At 38.2% G+C, this 14,199-nt stretch overlaps 2 protein-coding genes across 3 annotated transcripts in view; one reads left to right on the top strand and one right to left on the bottom strand.

Annotated features, from left to right (window-relative positions):
- Nucleotides 1–1,708: 1,708 nt before the first annotated feature.
- Nucleotides 1,709–9,149, top strand: SNRPF (small nuclear ribonucleoprotein polypeptide F). The gene is made up of 4 exons (XM_019961112.2): nt 1,709–1,867; nt 3,747–3,872; nt 8,394–8,458; nt 9,022–9,149. The coding sequence occupies exons 1-4, from the start codon at nt 1,865–1,867 to the stop codon at nt 9,086–9,088; spliced, it is 261 nt and encodes an 86-aa protein (XP_019816671.1). The 5' UTR covers nt 1,709–1,864; the 3' UTR covers nt 9,089–9,149.
- Nucleotides 8,157–14,199, bottom strand: part of CCDC38 (coiled-coil domain containing 38) — a 34,489-nt gene continuing 28,446 nt past the window's right edge. For both annotated transcript variants that reach the window (XM_070789560.1, XM_070789559.1), the window contains 2 exons: nt 12,298–12,394; nt 8,157–10,286 (listed from right to left, as the gene is read on the bottom strand). In XM_070789560.1, the coding sequence (XP_070645661.1) occupies nt 10,176–10,286; nt 12,298–12,394 (208 nt within the window). In that variant the 3' untranslated portion in view covers nt 8,157–10,175. The remainder of the gene's footprint in view (nt 10,287–12,297; nt 12,395–14,199) is intronic.

Below are 14,199 nucleotides of genomic sequence, written 5' to 3' on the forward strand. Positions count from 1 at the left end.
CGTGTCCGACTCTTTGCAACCCCATGAGTCACAGCATGCCAGGCCTCCCTGTCCATCACCAACTCCCGGAGTTCACTCAAACTCACGTCCATCGAGTCGGTGATGCCATCCAGCCATCTTATCCTCTGTCATCCCCTTTTCCTCCTGCCCCCAATACCTCCCAGCATCAGAGTCTTTTCCAATGAGTCAACTCTTCGCATGAGGCAGCCAAAGTACTGGAGTTTCAGCTTTAGCATCATTCCTTCCAAGGAACAACCAGGGCTGATCTCCTTCAGAATGGACTGGTTGGATCTCCTTGCAGTCCAAGGGCCTGCAAGTCAAGAGTCTTCTCCAACACCACAGTTCAAAAGCATCAATTATTCAGCGCTCAGCTTTCTTCACAGTCCAACTCTCACATCCATATATGACCACTGGAAAAACCACAGCCTTGACTAAACGGACCTTTGTTGGCAAAGTAATGTATCTGCTTTTCAATGTGCTATCTAGGTTGGTCATAACTTTTCTTCCAAGGAGTAAGTGTCTTTTAATTTCATGGCTGCAGTCACCATCTGCAGTGATTTTGGAGCCCAAAAAGATAAAGTCTGACACTGTTTCCACTGTTTTAGGGAAATGCAAATCAAAGCCACAAGGAGATGGTTTATTAGGATTAGGATTACTATGATAACTATTGGAGAAGGAAAACAGCAACCCACTCCAGTATTCTTGCCTGGAAAATCCCATGTACAAAAGAATCTAGGGCTACTGTCCTTGGGGTCGCAAGAGTTGGACACAACTGAAGTGACTTAGCACATGGGATAACTATGATTTTTTTTTTTTTAACGGTAAGTGTTGGTGAGATAGTGGAGAAGTTAGAAATCTCATACATTGCTAGTGGGAACATAAAATGGTGCAGGCATTGTGGAAAGCAGTCCGGTACAAAAATTCAAGTACAGAATTACCATATGACACAACAATTCCATTGTACATTAAAAGGATTAATCCGCGATAGCATGAATATCCTCCACCTCAAATATAAATGCAGTATCAAGACCGTTGCGGACCTCTGTCCACAAGGCAGAAGAAAGAGATGGGCAGGAAGACCACCACGCCATATTCTAGACTTCATCTGAAATATATCCTGTACTTGATCTTCTGTGAGTTTCAGCTCCCTTAAGTCTATCCAGTCTTGCTTCTAACTCCAGAGACCCAAACTCGTTCTCCCAAGTGTACAAGGACTAAGGAAACCCCCAATAGCTAGAAGTAGAAAGTAGAACGTTTAGTCCCTCAGTCGTGTCAGACTCTTTGCGACCCCATGGACTGTAGCCCGCCAGGCTGCTCCGTCCATGGGATTTTCCAGGCAAGAATACTGGAGTGGGTTGCCATTTCCTTCTGCAGAGGATCTTCCCAAACCGGGGATGGAACCAGGATCTCCCGCACTGCAGGCAGGCTCTTTACCGTCTGAGCCACTAAGGAAACCCCCACTAGCCAAGCTGGCGAGAAATCACGATCCCTCTACAGGGTACGCAACAAACCCTTGAGGAAGACGAGCATCTCACTGCCTATGCTGCGTCGCAGGTACTCATTCTTCCGGCAGAGCGAAGTAGCTCGTTTTCCAATGGCCGCGCGCTACCAGGAAGGTACGCACCCGTTGGCTCCTGTGGTTGCCCGGAGACAGGCCACCCACTTCCTCCAATCAGCATGCATCTCTTTGAGCCCAATCACAGAAGCCAGAAGAGCGGCAGTCTGAGGTGAAAGGTCATGCTGCTATTTGGCGGCCATTTCTCTTAAAGGCCTGTGTGGTTACTTCAGTCCCGAGGGTCGCACGAGAGTTGCGTCGGCGGCGAGTATCCTGCAGCATTTCCCCACTACCGCAGCAGCAGTCGCGATGGTAAGGAGAAAGAGAACGACCAGAGTTGCGCGTGAGAGAGAGGGAGACTTGCCGGGCCTGGTGGTGGTTTCGCGCGTTTCCCATTCATCCGCGTGAGGCGCCGCGGGCCCGGTGGCCGGCCCCTTTCTCCCCGCCCTGGTTGTCTGAGGCGCGCCCTCCTTCCGAAGCCCTGTCTTTCCCTCCCTAGGAGTGCTCCTGCCTCCTTCCTCTTCGTTTGAATCCGAGCCTGAGGTGTTCTTGCTGCCTGGGGCCCGGGGTTGGGGTAAAGATAAAGCGACTTTTCACGTTCCACTTTACACACTCCAAAATCCTGTTTCGTCTAGTGATGTTGAGAGGCCCGACAGCCCTTTGGAATACTGAGCCCAGCCTTTGAGTATTCTCAAGTAAATGTGTTCATTTAGCAAATGTTTACTGAGCGCCTGCTACCTGCCAGGGCCTGGGCCAGGTAAAGTTCTAGGTGCTTGGAATATAGGGTGGAAAGTATTGATGCGGACCATGCTCTAGGTTAACTCAGTCGGTATGGGAGAAAGACATTAATCAAATAACGATAAATGTGTACTTTCAAGTAATGTTAAGTGCTGAGAAGGGCGCAAACAGGGTGCTGTGAAGGCCTGCCATGGTACGTTAGAAGAGTGGTTACGGTGTGCATCTCTTGGAGGAGGGATTTAACCTGAAACCTAAGCGTTATGAGAATACAGCTCCTTAAAGAGCAGGAAGAAGTGTATGAAGGCCCAGCTCAGGGATCAGGAGCACAGGCCCTAAGGCCGAGAGGAAAACCTGACCAGTTGAAAGAATTGAGAGCAGACTGCAGCCGCTTGCAAGGATAGAGGTTCTGAGATAATAGGGTCGGGCAAGACTTCTTAGGCCTTATGAGGGATTCTGGATTCAACTCCCAAGTGCATTGGGAAGCCATTGAAGCATTTGAAGCAGAGATAAGATAAAAGTAATACTTGCCTTGTGGCTGGTAAGTTGGAGAAAGACAAGAGTGAAAATTGGAGACCCACCTGAGATCACTCCGGATATGTTTATTCTAGAGGAGTTCAGTAGCCAGGTTTCTTGGTTCTTTTCCTTCTTTGAGCTGATGAGTGAGCAGATGAGGAAAGGAAATAAAGTCTGAATTGACTGGGAATACTATTGGTTTGCTGAATAAACAAGTTTAGGGATTGCCTATAGGTAGGAGACCCTGCAAGTCAAAGAAGAGCCAATCCTATCTCCTGGAATTCTAAGTGAAAAGCTGTGGAGCATGGTCTGCCCCCTGCCTCCTCCTGTGGCCTCACACACAACTAACTCCTATGTCCCAGAGATCACCTTATTGATTCACTATTCCCTCCTTTTACATAGGTAGCCCAGCCTGCCTAGATCTGCCCTTTTCCCTCTGGAAATACCTCTCATCCTTTAAAACAAAGGCACTACTTATTTCAGGCAATCCTCCCTTTGCTTTTAACCTGAGATTGTTTGGTATCCTTGTACGCAGCATATATCCTCTTACTACATTGCAAAATAATTGTCTGTTTGTATGTTTTGACCCTCCCACTGTGGGCTTCATGAGAAGAGGGACTATCAGCTGCTCTTTTTCCTTTTCCTTTTTTGCCTTTACCTTTGTTTTTTTGTGGCCTTGGGACAGTGAGTGATGTATATTAGGTATTCAGTGTTTCTTAAGTCGACAGTGAATACTTCTGTAAGTTTTAATGGGTTGAAGATGAAATTGGCTGACTAGGTATTTTAATTTCTCTGAAGCTCTTCAACAGAAGTGAAAATTATGTAATAAAATGAAAGGAAATCAAGAGTTTGCTTCATTTGGACACCATATAGTATTGATGGTTTAATAAAGAAGAGAATTAATCAAATTGGGTTCTTTTTTTTGTTGTTCTTTATGCAGAGTTTGCCCCTCAACCCCAAACCTTTCCTCAACGGATTAACAGGAAAGCCAGTAATGGTGAAGCTTAAATGGGGAATGGAGTACAAGGGCTACCTGGTGTCTGTAGATGGCTATATGAACATGCAGGTGAGCTGAAGAGTTATAAAGATCATTAAGTTGTATTTATTTTTCTTCCCCTGACTCCTCAGAGGTTTAGTGTGACTTACAAAGATATAATTTGTATAACTGACAAACATAAAATTCAGGAATAAAGTCAAGGCCAGGAAGGATGCTGTAACTGTGATCACTACATGTGAGATTGGGCACAGATTTCACTCCTAGTGTTTACAAATAAGAAGAGCTCAGACATTTGGTTCACAGTGCCATAAGACAGATACACTAGAGTGTACAGAAAAAGCACAAATTTTTGCAGCACTTAGCTCTGAGAGAAACTTTTCAAGTGAAGTCTTTTGATAAATGCTAAATGTATAACATCAAAGTAATTTGATAAAAGGAATTCTTGAGGGAGAAAACAGACCGTGATGAACTGACTATGTGTCTGTTAAATTGGCTACTGTAAATGTTTCGGCCAGGCTTTATACTTTGTGTTTAATTGTGATTTTAAAATGTATAATGTAAAATTTACCATTTTAATCATTTTGAAGTGTGCAACTCAGTGGCATTAACTACATTCACACTTTTGTGCATCCATCACCATTATCCATTTCAAGCGCTTTTTCATCATCCCAAAGTGAAACTCTATGCCCATCAAACAAGAACTCGCCATTCCCTCTGCCTCCTGGTAAACACTATTCTTTTTGTCTTTATTCGAGGTACCTCATATGAGTGGAATCTTAAAATATTTGTCCTTTCGTCTCGGGCTTATTTCATTCAGCATGGTGTTTCCAGGGTCCATCCATGTTGTAGCATGTATCAGAATTTCAGCCCTTTTTATGGTTGAAGTAATGTTCCGTTGTTTGTAGCAGTCCCTTAGTATCCTTGGGGTGTTGGTTCCAGGACCTGCCTGCTGTGCTGAACTCCACAGATGCTTGGAGTCCATAGTTGGTTCTCCATATCGTGGTTCTGCATCAACTTGTCCATGCAGTTCAAACCTGTATTGTTCAAGGGTTGACTGTATATACCTCATTTTACTCATTCTTCTGTTGTTGAATATTTGAATTGTTTCCACCTTTTGACTATTTGTGAATAATGCAGTGAACATAGGTGCACATGAATCAGTTAAGGGTCTCTACTTTCAGTCTTTTTGTGTCTTATATCCAGAAGTGGAATTGCTGGATGGTACAGTGATTCTTTAATTTTTTGAGGAACTGCCAGACTGTTTTCCATAGCAGCTGCACCATTTTACATTCCACCAGCAATGTATGAGGGATCCAATTTCTTAATATCACCAACACTTGTTTTCTGTTTTTATAATAATAGTCATCTAATAATGTGAAGTAGTATCTCATTGTTTTGATTTGCATCTCCTTAATGATTAGTGATGTTGAGACCTATTTATGTGCTTACTGGTTATTTACATATCTTGCGGAAAATGCCTATTCATGTCCTTTGGCCATTTTTAAATTTTTGTTGCTTAATTCTAGTAGTTTTCAGCCACTTTTTTGAAGAAAATATTTGAGGTTATATTTTCCTGAAGCACAGGTATTTATGTGACTGATTAATGACTGATGAATGAATTTTAAAGGGAACCTAGATAGGTGGTCAATCATGACTCCGTGTATTCTATACTGGTTATGTTTTTAGGTGAATACTAATAGGTGCACTTATAGGCTCAAAGCTGAGATTTTCCTTACTTTAGAGTTTACCACCTGAACAGACCATGCTCAGGTGCCCAGGGTTCCTGGAAAATTATCTAAGCAGTAATCGTTTGCCAGGGCTATAGAAAAATTTGAAGACTATACCCATTGTGCTAAAAATGTTCTAGACATAGTGGTGATTAATTACACAAGTTTGTGAATATACTAAACATCACCAACTTGTACACTTGAAGCGAATTTTATGGTATAAGAATGATATCTCATTAAAAGAAGGGAATAAAAAAAATAACCCACCAAATATTTGGTTTTAGAAGTAATGTAGCTTTCTAATGAGCCAGCAAGAGTTAGTATCTCTGAGTAACTAACCACATTGGTGATGCTTTTTTGAGTTTGTTCACTGGCACAGAATATACCGGTGAACAAAAGTTGCTGTGCTCAAGAAGTTTATGCTTTAGTGATGGAAGATGGTTTTATAGTGTGATATCAGGTAATGGTAGATGCTTTGAAGAAAAGGAAAGCAGAAATGGAATGGAGTGAAAGAGTGTACAGTATTAGAAGGGATAGCCAGGGAAAGCCTCTCTGAGAAAGTAAATTTAAGCAGAGACCAGAATTGACTGAGTGAGTGAAGAATATCTGGTGAAAGTGAAAATCACTCGGTCGTGTCCAACTCTTTGTGACCCCATGGACTATAGGCCATGGAATTCTCTTAGCCAAGATACTGGAATGGGTGGCCTTTCCCTTCTCCAAGGGATCTTCCCAACCCAGGGATCGAACCCAGGTTTACCCACATTGCAGATGGATTCTTTACCAGCTGAGCCACAAGGGAAGCTCAAGATACTGTAGTGGGTAGCCTATTCTTTTTCCAGCAGATCTTCCCGATCCAAGAATCGAACTGAGATCTCCTACATTGCAGGTGGATTCTTTCCCAACTGAGCTGTCAGGGAAGCCCTTTCTTGGGAAAGAGCATCCCAATTTGAGGGAACAGCAAATTGCAAAGGCTATGTAACAGAAACATGCTTTTTCTGTTCAAGGCTTGGCAAGAAGGCCAGGGCAGAGTTAATAAGGGAAGTATGATAGAGAAGTTGGAGTGGTAGTCATGGAACGCCTTTTAAGTGATAGTAAGACTTTTGGATTTAATTAAAATATGATAATATACAAACAGCTCATACAGCTCAATATAAAAAAAAAAAAAAAATGGGCAGAAGACCTAGACATTTCTCCAGAGAAAACATACAGATGGCTAACAGGCACATGAAAAGATACTCAGCATCACTAATTATTAGAGAAATGCAAATCAGAACTACAATGAGGTATCACCTCACACCGGTCAGAAAGGCCCTCATTTAAAAGTCTACAAATGATAAGTGCTGGAGAGGATGTAGAGAAAAGGGAAGCTTCCTACACTGTTGGTCAGTATGTAAATTGGTACATCTTCTATAGAGAATAGTATGGAGGGTCCTTAAAAAGCTAAAATACAGAGTTAACATATGATCCAGTATTCCCACTCCTGGGCATATATCCAGAGAAAACTAATTCAAAAAAATACATGCACCCCAGGGTTAAGTCTTAAAGAGGAAAATGTAGAATCTAAAAAAATGATACAAATGAACATGTTTACATAACAGACTCAGAGACATGGAAAACATCTTTGGTTACTAAAGGGAAGGATGGAGAGGGATAAATTGGGAATTTGGGATTAACAGATACACACTACTATATGTAAAATAGATAAACAAGGATTTCATGTATAGCACAGGGAACTAAAACTACCCTGTATCTTGTAACCTATAACGGAAAAGAATCTGAAAAACGTAACTGAATCATCTTGCTGTACACTCAAAACTAGCCCAGTAATGTAAATCAGCTGTAATTCAACTAAAAAAAAAAATGTCGTAGAAGGCCTTTGAAGCATCATTGTATAATTTAGAAACCAGTTAAATGTTGGTGAACAACTGCTGCAAATAATCACTTCAAAAAAAAAAAGCTGGTTGATCTTTTGCATACAAAACTAATTGTCGGCAGTAATTTCAGGCAAAACCATATCCTCTACGAGATTATTTTTGTTGTCTAGGAGAAGGAATAGTATCCAGTAGCATTATTAATTCATTAACATGTTTTAATTACTTTATCTAACATCCGTTCTAAGCCCTGTTTTTCTTTCCCTTTGCCCACTTACCTAGTTAGTGATGGAAATTTGCCTGTTTCCTTTCCTGTTCATTTCTTTTCTGAGTCCCAGTAGCACTGATTGTGATTTTAATTCACAAGTAAAGTTTATTAACTATATGTAGAAGGAAAGCTAAACATTTTGATGTAAAGTTAGAAATAATAGAGTTCTCTAAAGTAACCATAAGGGTCACTCTTAATTACTTAACCTCTTAAGAACTTTTTTTTTCCTGTTTGTTAGCACATTATTTTTTAAAAATCCTTATTCATTTCTTTAGTTTGGTTGTTGAATAATATAAGAGTATTTGGCATTTTAATCATAGCTTTTATACCCATTGGGATCCTCAGTATGATTGATACAATGTTGTTAGTCCAAGAAAAGTTACTGTCTAGTTCTTCAGAATTATTCAAGCTTATTCATAAATTGGAGACTTCCTAACATGTTAATGTTTAATAGAAAGAAATATACATTACTGAGAGATTTTAAAAATTGTGTTGAAACAAGCTTTATTATATATTAGTTCCACATCCATCAATGTTAACTTTACTTAATGTTTTACATGAAACCAAAAAGGACTACAGTAGTATTGGAAAGCTAATCTAATTATTGTAGATAAATGTACATCATTGGTACAGAAAGGTCTCGGTTAATAAGTTCTCTCACCAGTATTAGGTATATAATACTGTTTTCCTCTGGTATGATAATACATTTTCTTCTTATTTAAAGCTTGCAAACACAGAAGAATACATAGATGGAGCATTGTCTGGACATCTGGGTGAAGTTTTAATAAGGTAACAATGTCAGTAGTATATATAAGGAGTTGGTGATGAGCATTAGAAATACATGTTTAAATGAACTATTGGTGCCTCAATCTCAGACTTATGTTTTTTTCTAACTACTATTAATTTAGAATAATATGCTACAGCTAGACTTCGAGAGTCTTGAAATTGTTAAACTTGTCAAAGCAGATTTAAATACTTCGGAGCTGTTCATTCTTAAGGTTTTCCTAGTGTGGCTATTAAACTTTGTAGCTCTTAACTGTGCCTTTTTCAGTGGTTTTAGTTGCAAGAACTTGATTTTTGGGTGGGTCTGTCTGCTGTTAGGTATTTGTATTATACTTACTTTCTAGAACTAGCTTCACACCTCTAAATTCTAGTCATTTTTACAACCACATTGTATAAAAGTAATACCGTGTGCTCTATAACAACCAAAGGTAAATTTTTTTAAAAGAGAAATGATGTGTTGTAACTTTAGCATTAATATTTTTGTAATGAAAAAAATCTAGTAATAGTAATAATTCAGATCTTACATGGGTTCTTGTTGAAACAACAAAATGGTGTCTTTCTGTTTACAGGTGTAATAATGTCCTTTATATCAGGGGTGTTGAAGAAGAAGAAGAAGATGGGGAAATGAGAGAATAGCATCTTTGGGGGGGAATTTTTTATATATATTTGTATACAATAAAAATCTGTTTGGTTTTCAGTTTGTGAGCGGCTATTCATATTCAGATACTTACTTGCATATTCAGATGAAACAGTTCAAAGATTATTCACAGAACTAATACTTTAAAAGCCACCCAACTTTATTCAAGTTTGTTTTCATGTAAACCCAGTGCTGTATTTTTTTTTCCTATGAGAGAAATGTATTTATATGCTTTATAAATGTTTGTGAAAGTGAATTTCAGCCCTTGAAATTGTATATTAACCGAGACCTTTTAAAGTTATTTTTGAGCCACTTTTGACATATATAAAGTTAAATATTTTCTTAGAATTCATATAGATTGTGTTATTTTACTCAGTAGTCAATAAATTACATGTTAACACTATATCAGCGTACGCTAAATGATACATACATTACAGCTAAAATTGAAACACCACCTGAAAATTAAAATAGTTTTGAGTATAGAACACAACAGAAATTGTGAAATCAAATGTAGGCTAAAGGCATATGGTTTGTTCACTTAAGAGAATTAAATTTTCTGAACAGAACACCTTAACGTGAATTAGAAATCAGTCTCAAGGTTGGTTATGTTCAGACCACATAATCTAGTGGTTTTAAGTTTTAAATTCCTCAAAATCAGTGTTTTAGAGCTGTACATTGTTAAAATGTATACCTCATGGTGATAAAACGTATATTATGAACTTTCCTGTGGATCAGTTGAAAAAAATTATTTAAAGTCTCAGGTTGTCAGAATGCCATTATTGCTCTTAAAAGGTCATTCGCCATAAAGTTACACTAACAAAGTAGCTGTGGATGTGTATCCCCAACTGGGACAACAGAAGGAATAAATGTTTAGCTGTATACAGTAATGGTTAGGATATGGATAATAAAAGTCTTCAACAAAATAATGTAACTCTCATTTCCAATCATAAGAGTCTTTTAGAATAAGGGCCTGTCTTCTGAAATTGGTTAGGCCTGTATGTGTGGCAGAATATTGCCATGACTGAAAAGCAAAATCTACAGAATATGCCTAAGGCATTCTGGTAATAAATGTCTTACTGCTCCTGTTCAAGTGAAAAAATACTCTTCCTCCAGGGATTTCGTTCTTGTATCCTTGACTAAAAGTAGTTCATGTTTGTTACCAGATGGAGGTTTTGAACGGTAGATAAGTTGTCTTCCCTGCTGAAACAAAAGAGAAAAATAATATTTTTCATAACCATTATCTATTGAAGTATAACCCAGAATACTAATTATTAACTTGATTTTCCCAAAGAATAATATAGTTTAAAATAATCCAGTTACAAAGAGATTGATGACTAATGGATGTCCAAACGCAGGCAGAGTTAAGTAGCAAATGGAGTACCATGGTATGCAGAAGACAGAGCAGTTAGGTGTTATGGGGAAATGGGAGGGTATAGATAAAGTCATGTGTTTCAGATATGGTAAGCCATGTTTGAGGCCAACACTTCATTTCTCAGTAACCACCAGTAGGAGGAGTAGCTAGTTTCTCTGGTTAGAAGTGATACTTTGCTCTGCTGAGCAACAGTTACTAGCATTTAAAATCCTGTTAAACAATAACTTGAGAAAACCACCTATTATCTTCTTGAGCACTCACAATCCTGTTGGCTTTTGGAGGTATTCCAACCAGGAGAGGCTTAGGGACACCCTGAATCATACCTGTTTATTCTCTCTGGGACATACACTCAACTTATGTCATACTAATTTTTCTCTTTGAATCTTTTCTCTCCCTTTTGTTTATTTTTGTTTTGCCTTTATATCTGAATGTGTGTAAATTAAAAGGATAAAAAACTATTTTGTTGGACATGAAATTTGATGGGACATCTCCATTGTGTCTCAAAAGAGGCAGCAACCCTGTGTGTGACCATCCCTGCATTTCAGTATATTAGACGTTCCTGGCTCCAGGGAACTAAATAGCACTGGCAGTCCTCCCCTTCATTATAACAACAAAAATGTCCTTAGAGGACCAGAATCCTTGAATTCCTTTTCTAACGTCAGATTTCCCCCACCTCCCCACCCTGCACCAATCTCCTTTGATAACCTTTGTTATTAATTTCTGCCTGAGAAAATTGCCAGCAATGAAGTGTTCTGAGTAAAAACCTCTTTCAGAGGTCTTCATATATTGTTGACTTAGGAGCATTTTTTTTTTTTTTTTTTTTTTCAGTTTTCTTCCAGATTCAGTTTGCATTCTCATTTTTAGTCTGTTAACTCAGTAAGCATTTATTGACTGTCCATTGTGTGCCAGGCATTGGGGATACAAAGGTCATAAAACTCATTATCGGTCACTTGGTGGGCTGAGTAAATAATAATTTATACATGTAGCAGGGTGTTAACTGGCTAATTATCTCTTGGAAGAAGAGGACAAGTCAGATCTTCATAGGCAGAGTTGAACTAGGTAAGTACAGATCCTTTTAAAAAATAAACACTAATTTATATAAAAATCATTACTTTTTTAACATAGTACATATTAACAGTTACCAGTTACCATACTTCACAACTTTTAAGTACTTCAGTGGCTGGTTGTGAGGTGCATAATATGCGTTAGCTATGACTATGGTTAGAATCAGTGTCCACATTAATTCTGCAGATAACTATGAAATTGCCTCCCTGCAATATGATTTCACACTCAAACTCAGAGCAGGAAGAGAGGCATATAGAAACAAAAGGCCCTTCATACCCAGGGGGAGTAATAGACCACATGTACTTGGAGACTGCCCCATCCTGAACTTCTTATTGAACAGGTGATCTTGAAATATGAAGAACCTTGGCTTCTGCTTAGATTCTGCTGCTAAATCTGAAGTGACTTTGGGTAAATTATTTTAACTTCAGCTGTAAATCTCATTATTTTCACAATGTGAGGATTAAAAGACCCTTCCAATTATATATAATACACTATTATTTTTGTATTTCTGTAGTTTCATGTACCCAGAGCTAAAGAGGCAAGGGAGAAGTTTCTTTTACTAAAAAGTGAGTTTAATGGAAAACTGTAGACCCAATAGTTTAAATTATTCTAAAAATAACAAGGAACCAGAGAGATCAGTTGAACTGTCAGCGGACTTACTGAAGTTTAACCTGAATAAATGAGACGAGTTAGGTATTTTGTTTTTACATTACAGAAGCCCTCACACATTGATGTAGCTGGACCTATTAATATTAACAATAAAACACAGACCTTCTTTTTCTTTGGTTGTGCTACTGCTCTTTCCAGGGCAGCTTTTAGCCTTTCCTCCTGGTGTTTCTGTTTGTCTCTCATTTTCTCTTCACGCAACCTGTCAAAAGAGGAAGACATTGTTCTAGCTATAAATCCCAGTCAAAAAGATCTACATCAATACTATTTGATAAAGAATTACCTAAATATTGTTAAGTCTCCTTTAAGGCTAAATGAAAATAATACTTCATCTTCCCCCATAATTGTGGGTTTTGAATATTCAGGTGAAATTTCAACAACAAACCCTGTTTATGTTGAAATGGGAAGAAAGTGCATGTCACTGTTGTGGAAGAAGCAAAATCTACCCAGATCTCGGTCCAAAACAAGCACCTCAACAGAGCCCTCTCGTCGTTTCATTTACAGTTCAGTACTTTATATTAGTCTATATGATGGCCACTTGAATTATTGATAGTTTCCAGTTATTTTCCCCTCTTTTTAAACCTTTTTATTGAAGTACAACATGCAGAAAACTACACAAGTCACAAGTGTATAGTTCAATTGATAACCACAAAAATATATTTTCCAATAAATCTCTTTGAATGTTATCCTCAAATTAAGGCCAAGAAATACTATTTGTCTTTGTTCTCTTTAGAGTTGTTGTGAGGATAAAATTAAATGAGATATGCACACTGTCTAGTCCACTGCCTATTGCAGAATAACCACTTGCCAAGTGACTATTTTATGGATGTATATAATTATCAATGTAACATTCACTGAACATTTTTTATGCAAAATTAGGTATTATGTTAGGTGCCTCCGAACCATGGGAAAACATCCACTAAAATTTTTTTGATCAAAATGATAATTGGGATTAGATTCATATATTAATCTCACTGTTAGAAATAGTTAGAAATAGTAATTACACTTTAGTCAGAATATATTTTCTACTGTAAAAAATGCAGATGTTCTTAGTGTAAGTGAAAGGTCATCTTGTGGAAGGAGTGATTTCTCACAATTTCTTTAAAATGTGCTTCATATTCAACAAAATCCCATCAGGATCACCTTAGTATATTCTAGTCTTTGTTTTTATATGGGTGGAACAATATCCCCAACACCCCAGTAAAGTGGTAAGCAATAACAAAGTATCTAATATGAACGTCTGCTATTAGAGTACTTACTGTACGCCAAGCATGCTTTAGTGCTTTTACATAGATTTTTCTTTTTAATTTTATTTTATTTTTAAACTTTACATAATTGTATTAGTTTTGCCAAATATCAAAATGAATCCGCCACAGGTATACATGTGCTCCCCACCCTGAACCCTCCTCCCTCCTCCCTCCCCATACCATCCCTCTGGGTTGTCCCAGTGCACCAGCCCCAAGCATCCAGTATCGTGCATCGAACCTGGACTGGCATCTCGTTTCATACATGATATTTTACTACATAGATTATTTAATTCAGTCCTCACAACAACCATATGAGATAAGTGTCATTATTGCCATTTTACAGGTAAGGAAACTTAGCTGTTGGCAGTTAGGAACCAAGGAAAAACCCTCATTATCGAGCTCTTTCAAACAGTTCCTTCACAGATTAAATCTCCCTGTAGTTTTCCAATTAAGGCAATTCTAGTCTTAAACCCTTTCACCACAAGTATTCTCCTTCCACATGATAATCCTTTGAATATTATAAGTAGGGAATATTCACTCTGAAAATTCACTTTTTTTCAGACTGGAGGGACCCCTTGCCCATCTGAAACTATGTCATTTGTCCCTGGTGAACTCTTTGCTTCACAGTGCTCATTTTATCCTTGGTAATGACATTTATTTCCTAAGAATATTGATGAATATATCTCCATACTAAATAATAGCTCTATGAGGACAGCAGATCTGAGTTTGATTCTAGTGTCAATATGGCATATAATGAGAC

The sequence above is a fragment of the Bos indicus genome, chromosome 5, assembly GCF_029378745.1.
Source record: "Bos indicus isolate NIAB-ARS_2022 breed Sahiwal x Tharparkar chromosome 5, NIAB-ARS_B.indTharparkar_mat_pri_1.0, whole genome shotgun sequence".
Lineage (NCBI taxonomy): Eukaryota > Metazoa > Chordata > Mammalia > Artiodactyla > Bovidae > Bos > Bos indicus.

Bases quoted from the DNA above. Each gene is read 5' to 3' on its own strand.
- SNRPF (XM_019961112.2), top strand. The intron at 3,873-8,393 runs GTGAGCTGAAGA...TCTTATTTAAAG, and splicing joins ATGGCTATATGAACATGCAG to CTTGCAAACACAGAAGAATA. The intron at 8,459-9,021 runs GTAACAATGTCA...TTCTGTTTACAG, and splicing joins CTGGGTGAAGTTTTAATAAG to GTGTAATAATGTCCTTTATA.